This window comes from Aptenodytes patagonicus, chromosome 6, assembly GCF_965638725.1.
Source record: "Aptenodytes patagonicus chromosome 6, bAptPat1.pri.cur, whole genome shotgun sequence".
Classification (NCBI taxonomy): Eukaryota; Metazoa; Chordata; class Aves; order Sphenisciformes; family Spheniscidae; genus Aptenodytes; species Aptenodytes patagonicus.
Window position 1 is genome coordinate 53,264,816 of NC_134954.1, and position 17,914 is coordinate 53,282,729.

Here is a 17,914-nt window from a genome sequence, read left to right on the forward strand (position 1 = left end):
CCCCCACGTACCCAGCCTATAGTATTGTCATCTTAATGAAGTTATAAGAAGCAGTAAGTAGTATAAAATCCTTCTGTTACCTTGGTGTATGCCAAAGTGCCTCCTCAGATGACCCTAGATCTGGCCCAAAATAACATTTTTGAACCACAGCTGCCATCAGACTCTAAATTGTATGGATGTTCAGTCAGCTTGTCCTCAGAGATTTAAGCCACACAATGAGCAGCAGAGACAAACTGTCACATAACCCCTTTATAATCAGATTATACTGAAGGAATCTTTGAAAATGCTGTGTGTATGTTTTTAAACAACACATCTTGTTGAAACAGGGACAAATCAAGAGGCTGTAATATGTTTTCCACAGAGGGGGTGAAATATGAATGCTGTAAGCACAACTAGGCTTTTCTTTACAACAAACATAATCAAAGCATAGTAGGAGGACACCCACCGAGATACAGTCTGCATCCTGCTGAGTAACATTTAGCATTGATCCTCAATGACAGTCCTTGACAGATTGTTTCTGCATTGGTTGCCATGTAGAAAGTAAGAATCACGTGATCACACATCCCGAAACAACGCTAAATATTGTATCAAGCACTAACAGAATGGTACTGTGACTTGGCAGGAAACACTGTTCACCTATAACGTTGAAGGTTAATATGAAGATGTAGCAGGGCTTTTTTTCTTTAATCATATCTTCATATACTCATGGAATCCTGTTTCAAAAATGAGCATTGAGGCTTTTGCTTTTTTCCCCTTTACGTACACTTCTACATTTGAAGCTAGTCAGCTTTCATTCAGTAAAGAGAATGATATCGTATCCAAGGGCTATTATATCATCAGAAGAATTATTGCATGGAAAGCCTCTAACAAAGAGGAAGGAGGAGAAGAGTGTTAGCTATGAGTACAGCTTCACCAATAATTGCGAATCACATTTAAAATACTGATTTTTTTATGTCTATTTTTATTCATTTTCCTTATTTACTTTTGGCTACTCGATAAGTTCTGGAAAACTAATCTGTAATGGTTTATTTGAATTGTAACTAAACAAAACTGTGCAAACTGTTTTGTCAGCTAGGAAATAAAATAGTGGGAACATAGCAGGTTTTGCTGACAGTCCCACTTACATTTTACATCCCACATTCCCAGAGATGGTAGTTTGCTTGATGTTGTACATAGGAAGAAATGAAAGAAGGAGAACACAAATAAGAAGCTATGAAAGAAAAATTGTTACAGTGGGTATTATTTCCAGTGGGCAGCATGGAGATAATGTGAATTTGTTCAAAGTTCCATTCAATTAAATTTTCCATTTTCAGATCTTTCATTAGGTGGTGGGTTGTGGGTTCTTTTTGGCTTGAATATAGCAGTCACTACATTCAAGAACATTACACTTTGCTGACAAGCCAGATCCTCAAAGCAGTAGGAATGCATGTAAGCGGCCTAATGTACTACTGTTTCTTCTAACTGTCGTTTCCGTTTCAAACCAGAATTCAACCTCTTACTTCACTGCAGAGAAAAATGCTGTTGTAAATAATGTAAATCATTTAGAGATGGGAGCACCCCTCAGTCTACAAATGAAGCAAATATTTTAACAGTTGCTTTACTTCATGGAGATGTAACTAACAAAGCGATGGCTGGACATTATAGCTAACATAACTCATCTATGAAGCTTTTTCTTCCTGGAGCAAAGCATCATAGCCACTATATTGAATTGCAACAAGCTGCAAGTACGGATGTATATACCAGAGGTGCAGGGAGGAGGGGGAAGAGGACACATTCAAACCTAAGCATCTCTAATTGCAGAATGGCTTTGGAAACTTATCTGTTATCTGATTGTGTATTAAACTGCTGTTTGTTCTCCTTAAGTGATAAACAAATAAATTTTTTTATTGGAAAGGGGTTTTTTTTAACACTATGTAAATAAGTAACTAAGGAAACTGGTCTTAGTCAAATGTAAGTAAAACATATATACCTTTGTGCATATATTTTCGTGTGCTTAACTCATTTTCCTAAGTACATGATTAGGAAGAGGATATTAGGAGCATAACATCACATTAGCTTCAAATCTCCTGCTGGCCTCATCAGTTTTCTACTGACCCTATGTCCTGCAGATACATTAACAGAGTGGGAAGGAAGAATACAGACAGTAACCTTTAATTATTTCCACAATTCTACAACAGAAATACAATCTGCTTTTAAAATATTTTTTAAAAAATTCTTAAAAAGCAGAAGGAAACACTCTTAATTGGGAAATAATTGTCAGTATACTTTTTGCATTAAAAGTAGAATTATCAGTCATTTTTTCAATTATCATTCCTTTCTGATGACATATAAAATGTACAAATTCTAAGAAAAAGGAAAATCAAAGGTGTTAGGTTATTTGCCTTAAGGTTCCAGAACTGTTTTAAATCATCCCCTGGAGGATGTAGTCTCTCCACTGACAAAAGAAGTGGTGTAAAGGGCCAGTCACTCAAGGTACCTAACCTTATCAAACCTGAAGAGCAGCATTAGATTCATTCCAGAACTCTAGTGACAAGCACTGTCTGTTGAAGAAGGTTCTAGCCTCCCAAGCACCTTCCCTTTGCCTTTTTATCAGGCAGGAATAACTGGAAGGGATAGAATTTTCTTGGATTTTGGAGGAGGAGCAAAAGGCGAGAAGCATTTCTTCCTCGGGAGAACAATTTCATTACGAGGGTGGGAAGCATTCATTCGTTCTACTTGTGGGGAAGAGAGCGTTTGAAAGAAAATAACCTCTTTTTGTACTAGACACCAGCCATAGTAATAGAAGTGCATTGTAAATAGCTATATGCTCATATGACCCCGCTATCAAGCTGATGATGGGGAAGGAAAAGCTAGATGGACCACATAGACTTCTACATAGAAAAGTCATCTTGCTGGCAGGTCCAACCTGTGGAAGAAAGCAGCATAGACCAAGAATTTTTATGTTCATTGGGAAGCTTCCTCTCTGATCTATATCCCCTCCACGCCTAACATTCTTTCATGAATGCCTTTGCTTTGGCATCGTGGTGCAGTTAAGCATTTACGCTTACCTTTTTTTTTTTCCCTAGGACTCACATAGGAGAAACTGTTTCTGTACTTGTTCTTCTTTACATTATTGCCAATTTTAAAATGAATTGCACCCAAACTGAGATTTACAAGAAAAACACTCACCACAATGAGAAAGAAAAAAAGAGTGGAGAGTGTGCTACTGCTACACAGAGAAACACAGCCTATTTCCTGTGCATTGCAAAGAGTGAATTTTGCTCCTGTACATCAAGTTTCAGCCTGGAATAATTTGTTGAAGCAAGGTCATAATAGAAACACTGACACAACCTTGATTACAATATAAATGCTGCAGCTATAACAAAAATCTGTGCAACCTCCAGTAAAAATACATACGCTATAATTAGACCAAGTATCACTTTTGGGGGTCACAGTAGCTTTGTGATTTAAAAAAAAAAAAAAAAAAAGAAAAAAGAAAAAAGTTTTAAACTCATTTACCTAATATTCATATAGATGAAGGCTAGAAGAATTGCATTAAATTACATTGTGTATAGCATCAGAGGACTATTTCTGTTTCTGTTTCTGTTATTATCTCTGAGTCCAAAGGAAATTACTGGCTGGATGCAATCAAGTTCCTTGCAGTTAATTGCTTTCAAAACTAAATGTGAGCTGGCAGAGAAGCTAGATATCTGGTTGTAAGAATTACTTCCTTGGATGGACTGCTGCTGTAATCCAGCTGGCTAATAAGAAGGGGGAAGCTGCCAAGCCACCGTAGTCTCATCCTAATATCTGACAAGGTAGCCTGAACATACCAGCCCTTCTCAAACTATTAGATGCTTAGATTTCTTTTTGCTTTTTTTTCCTTTTTTCTTTTTTTTTCCCAGGCTTCTTTAAGTTTGATTCTTCCTGATGCACAGATTTGCATTTTATCCTTCAAAATGCAAGGTTTCATAACTGTCTGTTCCCTGTTACAGAAACAAACTTCTGAATGGTGACTAGCAGCAGCACACTGACCCAGCATGACCCAAAACAGTAAACTCTGAACTCTTTACTGTCTACAGTAAACTTGTTTAAAACACTGAAGTTTTTTCATTCTTTTAAAAACTGAAACCAGAGGTTATTAGAAGACCTTTTCTGGTCGATTCCTATGAAGAAGACTATTTACAGACAGGAACATAAGCTACCTAGTCTGTAGGAAAACATCCAAGAGAAGAATGAGCCAGGTCTGGAGTTGGCCTCTTCAAAGCTGCTGATAACTGGGAGACTGCCACTTTGAACCATATAACCAAACCCATTTGATACTTGATCAACATTAACTCTCAAACATAAAATCAATTATAGAATTTTCAGGCCAGGAGTTATTAATCACTTGAGGAAATATAGAAGACCATTGTTTTGCTCAACTTCAGCTACTGTGACATTTGATAGACAGGGCTAACAAAATAAACATAGATGGCAACTGGTGATTATTAAGTATTTTTGTTACCTTAAAATTATTATAGACTTATCTACTGCATTTCATATAGCTGCCCCACATTAACTTCCCCTAAAGAACAGCCAAATGCCACACGGGGACCCACAGTATCTAAAATTTTGAAAGACAGCTTATAAGAATATTACCAAGGGCAAAATTTTTAGAATGCATTCTGTGAAGACTCTTCTTCCCTGTTTCCAATTCTAAGCTTTTAATCATGTATTTCCCTCCTTGATGTTCTGCTCCTTCACCACAGTCAAAAGGCAGTTAATAGATCTGCTACTATGTTTGAATTTCTCCATCCACATGCTGTTGTGACTTTGCTTTTTTAGATTTTCTCCCGCATGCTGTACTGGATAGAGTAACCTGTTATTTTAAGATTGTTCATAAATAGGTAATTTCTTAATTGTTATACATTCAAAGGGGGACAAAAACTCCAGAACATTTTCATTTTATTCACTTTTGCTGATGGTCAGTACTTTTCAAACCTTCAGTTAAACGTTAAAAATCCTCCAGTTTTCCATTTCTTCTACTGACAAGCCACTAAAACATTTTATATTTTGGTTTTTTTATGGAATAAAATGGAAAGTTTACTTTTTTGAGAAATTCTTCCTAAAGGATGTAAGATTTTATCATCAAAGTTTATGCAAGGAAGGGCTGGGAGAACGGACAGAATATTGGGGTTCCAAATTTGAGTTTCCCTTTTAAATGTCTCCATGACAAGCTCCGTGGTATTTTTAAACATTATTTATGGAACTTGAGATACTGCCTAGCTTAAAGGACTTTGGAAGTTTTGACATATGTTTTTCAACTTTTTCAACACTGAACCAGCTGCCAGCTTTGCCAGGTTTAGATTAAGTCCTGACAAGGACAAAAAAAGGGGGATAATACTTGATGTTTATAAACAAACGCCAGAGAACATGCCCATTTTTTGCAGTACATTTTGCCAATGTAGACAGCACAAAGAGTCATTTAACATTTGGGAGTATTAGGAAGCAGACTAAATCCCTTCTGAGTTCTTCCTTCAGTAGGCTGGCAATCAGCCTGGATGTTGATATCTCTTGTACTACGAATCAAAAAAGCAACTGACCACACGAATGAGTTCAAGAGATCAGAAGGCGTATCTGGAAAGTGAGCAGCTCCCTCTTATAATCTCCTTTAATAGATTATCAAACACACTCAAACACTTTTTAACACAACTATAATCTACACAAACAGAGCCAATGTTTACTGTTAAGTGAGAATTAAGAATATCCATAATCTGTAATGTATCTTTGCCTGGCATCTTCCCAGATTCTAGGGCAGAAAGAATGAAAGAAAAAATGGCTAGACCTTCAGGCATTATGCATGTTTCTCTTCATTAACAGGTTTACAGTGACGAAACGTGTAGTACGGCTTTACAGAACAAGTAAAAGACAAAGTTCTTGCCTCAGACAGACTGATACCTATTTTTTGTAAGTATAATGTATTAAGGAAAGCTACTAATAGCCATTTCATAAGTGGAGGAACAGCGAAATATTGAGGGTAAGTGATATAACAGATGTTACACTAATTCAGAGAGGGAATGAGGAATAAAACACAAAACCTCTACCATGTTTTTGTATTATAATTCAGAGGGTGCCTAAACATTCTTGGTATTTTACTGACATGCAATTGCATGAATCTCTATCTTGAAGAACTTTTCCCTGAAATACAGCAAGATTACGATCAACTTGACTTGTGTACCCTTCTTTACTTAGAGAATATATAATTAGCCACAAAGTTTTTATCAACACTCAGTTATTATTACTATACCAAAACATTTTTGTAATTCTGTGCCCTGGTTTCGGCTGGGATAGAGTTATCATTCCTGACCAATGTTTGCATGCTCTGTTGTCCACATCTTACTGTAACTTAGATTCCTACTTTTTTCCAGTTCTGCAACTTAATGTTACGTGAGGTGCAAGTCTTTAGGAATTAATTACATTTCTTGTTCTCACAATGTTATTATGCACGAGGACACTATTTGAATAACCTGAAAGCATTTCACAGTCCTTGCGTGAGTACAGGATTGGTAAAGTAAAAAAAAAAAAAGAAAAAGTGAGAGCCTGTGACAGCATCCTCTCCGATTTTAAGAAATGCTTTCTGCCTAGAGGCAGCTATATATTGATGGGAATAAGAGTGCTCTGGCTCCCAAGATGAACGACAAATCAGTGTCCATGTGTTAAAAAGTAATGATGTATTTGACTTTAGAATAGATGGGAAAGAAAAATTCAGCATTGCTGGAACGAATATATGTGAAGCAATGTTCTGATGTACTAACCTCTATTTTTAAGGATTAAAGAGCTTTTATAAAAATAGAACTAGTGGACTATTTAACACCAAATACATTTCTTAAAATTAAACTTCATATAACTGCTTCTATGGCAAAGCTGTTAATGAAAAGTATATTGTTGTTAATTAGCATTTATGCCCTAGTATTGTTAGAAACCAGACAAAACATACACATAGTTAACAGATTATAAAAGGGATATGGAGAAGAGATAAAGATAATACCCAGAGCTCATCCTTATGCAGCTGTGACATTGGACTTTCTCACAAAGTTCTTCCCCATGAGAGTATAAGAAACAGGCAATGCAGGAGTGGAGTGCTGATGCTGAAATTTCAGCTTCACTCAAGACCATGGCAAAACTCAAGGATTTCAGTCTAAAACATGCCAACAGATGAAAAAAGAATCTTCTTCCTCATTACAGGTGTGGAAGGAGGGGTATCCTGGCTGGGTTTTCTGAAACTGAACACACCTATTTGCATAAGGATGGGAGATATCTGCATCTCACTGATGAAAATAATTTAGGGAAAAATAAAGCTGGTGGAAAAGTTTCAAAGAGCATCTTTTTCAGTAAAAAAAGCAGGAGCAATTGTGAATGCCATTTTTCATTTTAAAAGTCATCTTTTACTAGCATAAACCTTTTCTTTTTATTGTTAATTTCTAACCTAAAGGAAATAATAGAATATAAAGTGCTCTAGTAAGTTATCGCATGGCAAAGTGACAACAGTATGTTTGTCAGCAACAAACTGATGACAGCAACCAATGTGTGCATTAGTAGGCTCCTTTGAGCTCAGCAAGGACAATGAAGTGCAGTTCAGAGGTAAGAAGAACTGTGCTGAAGTTAAGCCTATCTATACTGCACACAAAGAAGTTTATAAATGAAAAATGAAAGAAACTGAATTAAGGAGATGTTTCAGTCTGTGGCTCCAGAGGTCGACCCAGATGATCCTGCCAAAAGGGGACAGCTTGCTTCTTTCTACCCCTTTCCCCCTTATTCCTGGTCATGTGAAGTATTCCCTCTTTTACTTCAGCTATGTCAGTTGAGGCACCCCTCTGCAATCACTAACAGAGTAGAAAATTATCTGTGTGTTTCTGCTGGCTTAGGTTTTTTTCTCTTATTTTAGAAGTTCTAACTCAGGAGGTTTTGACAATCACTGGAGCTGCAATAAAAACAGCATCATGAGCTTGTTCCTGGAAGTTGTGGGAAAATGAGAGAAAGAAGCCAGTTCTCTCCTTTTCAGTAGCAGTGAACTGCTAGATCAGCTCTCCACATCTCTCCCCATCATACCCTCTAAATCAGTAGTACTGACTTTCCAGTCTGCAGGCTTGCTCTCAGGCACAATGACCTTAAGTGATGTCCCAAAATAGGCAAAACTGGCATGGTTTAATTGGAAAGAGAATCCTATTAAAAAAACCACAGGTGCTGAGTCAGCAAAGAATCAAAAGATGCAAATGCAAAGCACTGATGCTGGAAGACTTTCAAATGAGACAAAAGCCAGACACCTCCTGATCATTTGTCATCACCAGTGACTCCCTGGGTTCCCTCACAGTAGAAGTGCTGTTAACACCAGCACCCTGATGATTTTCCAGTTTCTGGAAATTTTCAGCCTGTGCTCTGAACATTTTCTTTTACTTGTCTTTTAAATGATGAAGCTGTAGTGTTGCTGTACTCCTAACAAAGGGCATCTACTTTTCTTTACCTCTGAACGCCAGGGAATTAATGCACATTTCAGTGTACTTGTCATGGGCACATCAATAAACAGAAAAAGCATGCACATATACCCAACGGTATAATAGAAAGGTTTTGCTCAACATGGGTTTTAATTGGCCTATTTACTTTGAAGTGGTGACTATACATTCAGATGACTTCTACAGATCACCACAAATGAACGCCAGTAAATTTTTTTACAGTACCATCTGGTCATGTGTTCTTCTGCATGTCAGATTCTGTATTGAAAATTATTTTATAAACTCATTACAGAGTTTTCAAAGGCTTTTAATTGGTACTAATTTTCCTAGGGGGTACTATCTCCCTATTACAGAGTCAAGCTCTTTACTGTTATGAGACTATGTCTATCCTCGGGGGAAAATTATAATTAGATGCTCCTGGTGGTTGGTTCTCTTGTAATAATCTTATGTTTGTAGTCCAGTATTAACTGTCTGGCCCACAGACTTGATATTTTGCAGGGATATGCTTTTGCAATCTCATTAAAGGTTGTACCAATTTGATCAAGTTTCAAATCTTTGGAAAATCAGCACTTCATCATTCTGAACAATATGTTGTAGATTTCAATGGCAAATGATCACTAAATTTTTGTCCTCACTGAGCATGCTCTCGGCCCTGATCAAAGTGGGCTGGTGCTTCAAAGTACAAGTAAGGATACCATAGTATAATGCTACAACAATCAGAAAGACATTCTTTAATAGCAGTTAGGCCCATTGGCTTCAAAATGAAGCCAATAGAAAGGCCCACTGGCTTCAAAGTGAAGGTAAAGACAACTATTTCTCCAGCAGCCTAATCATGTCTCCCCTCTTATCGTTCACTGGCAGAGGAAGAAGCCACCTAATTCAGAGGCATGGCTAAAAGCAAACCAAGAGTCCCGGAAAGAACAAGATGGATACAAAGAGTCTGCTGAGAGTAGAGCTTTAAGAGTAGAAAAGAAACTATAACAGACCTGGGAAAGGTGAATTCAGTGATGAGCAAGAACAAGAGGGCTGCGAGCTACATTATCAGGTGAGGAGGAACACCAAGAACAGAGAAATGGCTGGAGAAATAGAAGAACCTGGACTAGGACTTGCTGAAGCAAGTGATTAGAAACAGAAGCTATTGGAGTGGTAGAGGAAGACGACACAAGAATCTGATTCTAACAGGAGAACAAAGCCTTAAGGACAAACAGAATGAACAGTGAATGGAGACTGATGAGAAAGACGGGTCACATAACGACCTGGGACAGGGAACCTGGGGCTAGTTGGCCAAGTAAATTTGGGGGCATCAGGAACAATAATAGAATTTAGATTGGTAGGGAGGATAAGATTAGGACTAAATCCATTGCAATAGAGTCCCCTTCACCACTGCAATCTGCAGGTGCTACTGCACACAAGTTGCAAATAATCACCCTTGGCAAACAAAATATTTAAGATGGGTCAGGTGGTGACAGGATGGACAAGGAGTTAAACTCCCTTAGGTGAGCACTGATTCATACTGGGGGCACTGGGAAGCAAAATCTTTCCTACATTCCAGTCATGCATAAGCATAAGGTGCAGAAGCTTGTCTGTTACAGCACTCCCAGTTAATATATGGAAAGGCTTGAGGAAAGAAATGCTGTCTTGGTCTTGATTCCTTCTCACTCCACATTATGGAGATAGATCCCAGAAGAATGTATTGGAATACCATGAGGAATCCATTTCAGAGCTCCTCTTAGCACAAGGATTATTTCACTCTGTCGATATCTTCTATTTGGTCAACGGATGGGAAAACTGATACCTTTCGGGCCAGCCAACCCACAGCTGATCTGTGAGGTGTTACATGGGGGAGGTCTGCTTAGGAGGCTAGACAGAGCAGAAACTTCTACTATAACACTGGCATAGTTCCCTCACCCACAGTAAGCAGTTCCTGATATATTTTTCCAGAAAAGTGGGGGGGGGGGGGGAGCCAACACAGAAGTCAACTTCATCTTGAAACTGTACTTACAGCTATTCCTTTATTTTAACTTGTACATTTTTGTTTGGGCTGTCAGCATTTAAGCTACAGAGTCTTATGACATATAAGTATACACATGTTTATGACTTATGAATCATGACATTTAATTTTCTTCATCAACATTAGTAGGTGTTTGTTTATAATAATGGGCCAGAGCTTATCTCACTCTAGACAAATTTCATATTACAGAATGATTGCTGAGCTTGGGAAGGTGTGTTCATTTGCATTTAATTCTCTTTTGAAACAGTGAAATTCTGCCACCCTCTGGACAACAACTAAACTAAGACATATTTACAGTCACCCTCAAAAGTAAAAAATCCCACTGCTGCTGATAAACTTTCATTGTTTTTTAAGCACATTTTAAAATTAATTACTAGGCTGAATGAAAAATAGCAGTTCCTATTAAACTACAGACAAAACAATTACTTTAAGTACTGAATAGCCTTCTTACTAGTAGTATCTAATTAAACAGCAAACTTTAAAGTGTTCAGTTCTTAACCTTTTCTAGTAGTCACTTCATTGTTCACAGTTGTATTTTTAAAGATCTGCTACCAAAATATGATATAATTTTTCATCATGCCAATATATATTTCCACAAACCAGAACATTCTGGAATTATTAGCATCTCTGTGACTGAGCCAAAGGTGAATACATATAGAACAGACTTCATTGGGAGAAAAAAGGCTAAGGAGAAGGTTGCATTATGGTTGATCATATTAGCTTTAAAAAGTTTCAATGGGAAAACATGTCTCACATTCACATGGCATGCAGCACTTACTGCTATTAATACTGCTAGTCAATGCATTAATATGACCATTTGACACAGTAAATGTCTGCTTTCAAAGTTTCAACTTGTGCTTCCAGGATTAGTGTGGGGAAGGAGGGCTGCAGCATATATGTTGTACAGTACCTTGTTTTGGCTATGGAGCCTAGCTGCTGTTGATCTTGGATGAGCTCAGCCAGCTGTTTTTGCAAAGACATATCTTTACCATGTACTTGTTTAATAAACGGATGCTCCAAAAGATGAGTGACTGAAGGACGCTTTTCAAAATCCTTGATAAGACACCTGTGACAGAGAAATAGTGGTCTCAGGCAATGACGTTATTTCATTACAGCATGATTTGAGTCAGCTTACTGTTTGGCTGTTATTGTACGGTAGTTTCTTTTTCCACAAATTTGAGCTCCTCAGTACGCAACAAGACTCTTCCTTTACATTGGAATAAATCTGGCATAAAATAATTAACTAAGTAAATTCACCCTACAAGTATACCAGTATAGAGGCTTTGAATTTGAGCTTATTTAATCTCTCTTTTTAACTGTAACTAGCTTACTATGAAAAAATGGCATCATATCTTTTAAGTGCTGTACAGTTAATATACATTAAACATAACCTAAGATGAATAGACAATACTTCATTCACTTTAATTTTCTACCTATTCTCTAATGAGAGTTTGAATAAGAACTGTAGGATATAGCCTATTAAAAACCACAAGTGAAACCTGTGATACAACACTAGTCAGAACAATTTGACGTAGAGCTTTGTTTTGTTTTTAAAATGAATGTTTCAGATAGATCTTCTATATTGCAATGATAAGTGTTAGCATAAGAATCATAGAAAATTCTGCAAACCTACATAATTCAGACTGGAAGAGAAATTAATGAGTCAGAATTAAATGCTAGCCAGGGTACAAAGTTCTGGCTGTGATAGGAACAGGTGATGTAGTAATGAGTAAAGAGATACATCCTATTAAGTTAGCATAAAATAAAGTATCATGCTAATTTATATAATTGAGATTTAAAATTGAGGAAGCCATCATTAAAGCTTAATTCTTTTCAGTACAATAAAGCTGAAATAATGCAGTCCAAACAGAAGAATGATCTAACAGGATTAGACTGCTTTAAAGTACCCTTTAATTCTTTATATTAAAGTATTCTGTTTATCTTGCTCAAATAATAATGTTGAAATTATTTGAGAATGTGAAAAATAAATGTTGCGATTCAGTGTGTATCTCCCTTCTAGCACCTATCATTTCAGCGAATTATAGCCCAAGATGAGTTTATTTGATGAGATGCATTCGTATTACATACTTCACAATTACATCTCATATTTGCTGATATTAAGTGATACACGTAAAGTACTTCCTTAGCAGGGCCAAATACTACAAATAAATATCACCTTTTTAGCCAAAAGTTCAATGAAACTTTAATACCTTTTAGAATAATTTATATTCCAGCTGTATCAATAACAATTTGCAAAATTTAAAGTACATCTAAAAAAAAATCATACACATTAATTGATTTCAAATACTACCAAACACATTAGCAAATGATTAAAGTTTAGCCTCACCTCAAATACTTTACTGAAGCCTAAAGTCTGGTCTTAAAATGATGCTGAAATATCTTTGAACATAACTTTAATACTTTAGGTTCCTGAAAACCATTTTCCAACCTCTTCTTGGTACATCTAGTCCAGAAAAGACAGTCTGTAAAATGTGCTAACAGTTTTATAACTATTTTGGTGAATTTTGCTATAGGCTAGAACTGTAGCCTCCTGATAGAAAGACTAAAGTAACAGAACCTGCTTTATCTCCATCCCTCTGAGTGCAAGGCTATAAATACCAGTCCTTCCCCCCCATGAAGAGATCCATCATTAGCCTTCAACAGGTTCTGACAACCCGCCCCCCCCTTTTCCTTTTGTGATCCATGGTTTTTAAGTCAATACACCCACACACAGAATATGGTCCATGCCAATCCTAGTTAAATTTATATGTTTCCTGAGAAAAAGGAAAAAAGCGTTTGACAAGAAAGATAACATTAATCAGGAAGGCAGAGGAAAAAAAACAAAACCAAAAAAACTATGCAGTATACAAAATCACAGATTGATGGCAAGTATCTGAAATGGAGATTTCAGTCTGAAAAACTCATGCACTCGTGATTTTTACCATTCTAACAATAATTACAAAATTATAGTATTTATGCTGTATTGTTAATATATACATTTTCTTGTTAAATTTGATTACATCAGGAATTTTTCAGTAATGTAACTGAATCCAAGTGAAGCTATGTCATAGACTCATAGAATCATAGAATGTTTTGGGTTGGAATGGACCTCTAAAGGTCATCTAGTCCAACCCCCCTGCCGTGGGCAGGGACATCTTCAACTAGACCAGGTTGCTCAGAGCCCCGTCTAACCTGACCTTGAGTGTTTCTAGGGATGGGGCATCTACCACCTCTCTGGACATCCTGTTCCAGTGTTTCACCACCCTCATTGTAAAAATTTCTTCCTTATATCTAGTCTGAATCTACCCTCTTTTAGTTTAAAACCATTACCCCTTGTCCTATCGCAATAGGCCCTAATGTCATGGCAGTTGCTTTTCAGATAGTAGCAACATTAGAGTTTAAATGGATTCTCTTCAAGAAATTACACAGTTCCAGACAGAATATCTTGTGTTTACTGAAAGTGTGAAGAACATACAAATCTTTTACCTGGTGGTATGTAGTTATTAATATGAATTCTACTCTGAGGTCTGGAACAATGCACCTCCAAACACACTCTATGGACAAGATGCAGAAGTTGCAAGAGAAATTTTTCCATATAGTTGGCCCACAGGTGAAACATCCAAATGTCCAGGATACTGCATTCATTAAGGAAGCCCAACAAAAAGAGACGGAAGGAAAATATTTTAGGGAAAAAAGTTCTTAGCTTCTCCATTATGTGCCTGAAATGCTAGCTGTTTAGGTCTGGCAGGTGTTTTAATGAACATAGGTAAGTTCTGTCAGGGAGGCGGTCTTGAAGACTACTTTACGATTACCTTTGCTTAGGATTACCTGCCAATCCCCTGCTGACTATTCACTTTGCATGCATGCTACTCTTCTGCTTTGCAACTATCAAAGTTTATATATTGTTTCATCTATATGCAGCCTTCATTCTCTGGTGGTAGGATGTTTTTGCAATCTGTGGTCACTTAGGATTTCACTTGAAACACAAGTAAAACTTCATGAATTCGTAAGGTGACCAAGCTAATGACACAAGACACATCCACATGATTCTGTGATCAAAGTCTCTGTTCCAAGCTCAGACAGAGCACACCTACTATTGTGCCAAGTTTGTGCCTATATCAGAAGAACAGAGCCCTTTCAGATGGTTAGTGAGATGCCACAACAAAGCAGAGAGCTAGTAACTAACAGCCCTGCAAGGGTGAGGGACAGCTGCTTAAATTCTCATCTGTAACTTCTTGTGTGAGTACTTCTACTCCAGTTCAGGGAAGAGACTGACAGGAGAATATACATCTCCACTGAAGTTGGTTTAATCCATCAAGTTAAATGGCAAGCTCGTAGCACATTAGGAACACAGCAGCAGAAAGAGGAGGCAGGCCGTAGGGAATTGATATGTGTACGGCATATACACTCTCCTTTTGCTCTGAAACAGCAGAAGTGTTGACACAGTCACTTCTAGAACTCCTTATTACTCCTTATTATGTTTCAAATTACAGTAAGTCAAGTGGCTTGCAGATTAGCCACAGTAGGTACTGTGGACTCAGTGTGTACTCAAATGTTCAGTGCCAATTTGGTGAAAGATAGTCCTTATGTTTCTCCTCTTGGTGCATATTCCTTTGTCCTAATTCCTCTCTATGTAGACAAGAACTATTAATATTCTGAGGTATATTTACATGCTCTGCTACTACACACTGTCATTTCAACTGTGTTGCTTTTAGTGCCACACTGAATGCGTGCTGCTGTTGTTCTTAGTCAACGTTACCTGTAAAATAACAATTCTTGGGCCACCACCTATGTGCTAGTGAAAAATGATGCATCAGACTGCCAGTGTCACTGCAGGTGTTCAGTAAGGTATCATCTCCTACACTGGAAGCAGTATTGACACTATACTGCTCTTCAGAAAAAAATAATTTAATACAGAATATCAGCTCTTACGATGCTAAAGCCTGCATGAAGGTGAGCATTATCACAGTGTTTTCTACTGACCTGCACCCTGAAATAGAACTATAATGTGTGAAAAAGTTAATCATATGGGTGCCTGAATCCAAAGTTGCCAGTTCATTCAGTCAGGAGATGTATTCCAAGTAAAGGCCAGAAAAAAGGAAATCAAGAAGTAATACACAAAAATCCAGCAATATTAACATTTGAAAGAGAAAGAGTACAGTAATAAAACAGCTTTTATAATGTCACTTATCAGAAAATATTCTTATTCAATGCAGCCAACAGAAATTAGTGTGTGTGTTGTGCAAGTAAAAAACAATATTAAGAAGTCATATCACTGAAGGATTTGCTTCTGAGGAAAGGAGAAAACTAAAATATCTTCAGGTGTTCATCTGAGCATTCATTTAAGACCAATTTGGACAGTTAGCTTAGGCAGTCAAACATCAACCATGTTGCAATTACATATAAAACCAACAAATATGCTGCACCTGTAAATTAAGCCAATTTGTTTGGCCTGTGGGATTGAGTTTAAAAAAAAAAAAAAAAAAAGAAGTGGTGAGACTGCCTTGCACTGAGCAAATTGACTAGCAAATCTACTACAGGATGGGTTTCATATAAGAAAAATGATCATATGAAAATATGATCATATTTGGTCTGCTATTTTTTGGATCTAAAATAATGAGAAGGCTAAGTAAGTAGAGATTGAAAAGGAAACAAACATTATATATATTTGCCTTGATGAAAGTCAATCCATTACCTAATTTGAAATTCTAGTATCTTCCATCATGCTTTCTTAGCTGAAAATTAATTCTCAGAATTCATTAGTGTCACTACATTAAACATAGGTTGCAGCCATTTGCTGCAATCTCTCAGCCAGGCTCCTAAGCACCATTTCCATTCTGCCACAATTACAGGCAAAGATGAAGCATTTATTAGCAGGGGATAAGAGCAGACTCCCATACGCGCAGGCCCGTCTGAGACTGCCTCTAAAAATTCACTGGCTGCTTGCACTTGGACGATAACATTGTTGGAATTGCTATGTCTCAACAATGTAAACTGCCATTTTGCAAGTAGCGAATCAGATGACTGAAAAGGAGAGATATTTATCAGCATTCATGAGCTAATACTTACTAATGAATAAATGGAAATAAATAGATTTCATAAGAACTGCAATGGTGGTCTAAGTCTCCTCTGTGTTCAGAAATAGAAAACAATTACTGACATCATTCACTATTGCAGCCGAACCTAATTAGAGTAGCAGCAGTTACTTCCTTCAGAAATTCTCTTTCATCAGATCTATTATGATCTATTTGGCCACAAGTACTTGCTTTAAAAATAAAGAAACGAAGCAGCTCCAACCCTTTCAGATTAGTTATATTATGATTTATCTCCAGTATTTTGTTTTCTGTATTTGTTCAGTATTTTGTATTCTGATGATTTCTCATCTGCTGGCAGTGGATTGCTGGAATTTATTTTGTCTCATAAACCAAATATCCAACCAGACATTTAGTCACTGTTTATCATCTACATGCACAGAAGATGCATAGGTTATTATTTGGAAGAAATGATGACTGTGTATCAGACTGTATTAGAGCTGGGGAGTCCACACCACAGCCTCTGGACGAGAGATATACAAAGTTTCCGATCTGTTCAACAAATGGTTAGATAAAGTCCTCACTGCCACTCCTCAGGTCCCTAACCCTCAGCCACTCCCTGGCCCATCAGGGTGCTCTCCCCATCATCTGCTCCTCGCACAGCTCTACACCACTCTCCCCTGCCCTCCAAATACTTCACTGCTTGCACAAGCACCTGCTGCCTAGCAGTGAGGAATCTTTCCAGGACTCTCCTATTGGGATAGAAGAGCTTTCCAGGGTCTTGAACACAGGACTTCAGGTCATCCTGAGGTGCTGGGATCCTCTCCTCCCAATCCCAGAAAAAAGTTACCAGGTTGCCCCTAAAGGTAGAGATGGCTCAGCTGGGGATCTAGAATGGAAATTTCCCAGAGGGAGAGGAGAAAGAGTAAAGAAAGTCCTATTCTCTTGATCCTCTCCCTAAGCAGGGAGAAGGAGGTCTTTAGGTTCTAAGATTTTTATTTTTTCTTCCCCATACTGTCCTGGCTACTTCTATCAGCAGGTTGTTTCACGGCGGAATATTAATGAAATCAAGAGCATGACCCCAACTGGGTTGCCCCTCCTGCTTAGAGAAATGGAAGGACAGACACTGACAAGTAAGATCATCTAGGCCAGCCACATTAGGTCAGAAACTTTCCAGTCAAGGAAGGAAAAGTAACAATCTCAGATTGTTTTTAACTGGTTAAAATGTTCTGTTCCTATCTGTCACTCTGACTGTTCCTCCTACCTCTGTACCACATGTAGCTGTGGCAGACACTGGTCAGTCACAAGCAGCAGAGAGGTGGAGAAGAAAAGACACTTCATGAAATATGTTTGTAATAATGATGCCCACTTCCCTGAAGCCTCCCTGCTTCCCATTCCCA

The 17,914-nt window shown here is 37.6% G+C and overlaps 1 protein-coding gene across 1 annotated transcript in view; it reads right to left on the minus strand.

Moving 5' to 3' along the window:
• MYO3B (myosin IIIB) overlaps nt 1-17,914 on the minus strand; it is a 200,858-nt gene that overhangs the window by 108,514 nt on the left and 74,430 nt on the right. The window contains exon 9 of the mRNA XM_076340762.1: nt 11,393-11,548. Within this exon, the coding sequence (XP_076196877.1) occupies nt 11,393-11,548 (156 nt within the window). The remainder of the gene's footprint in view (nt 1-11,392; nt 11,549-17,914) is intronic.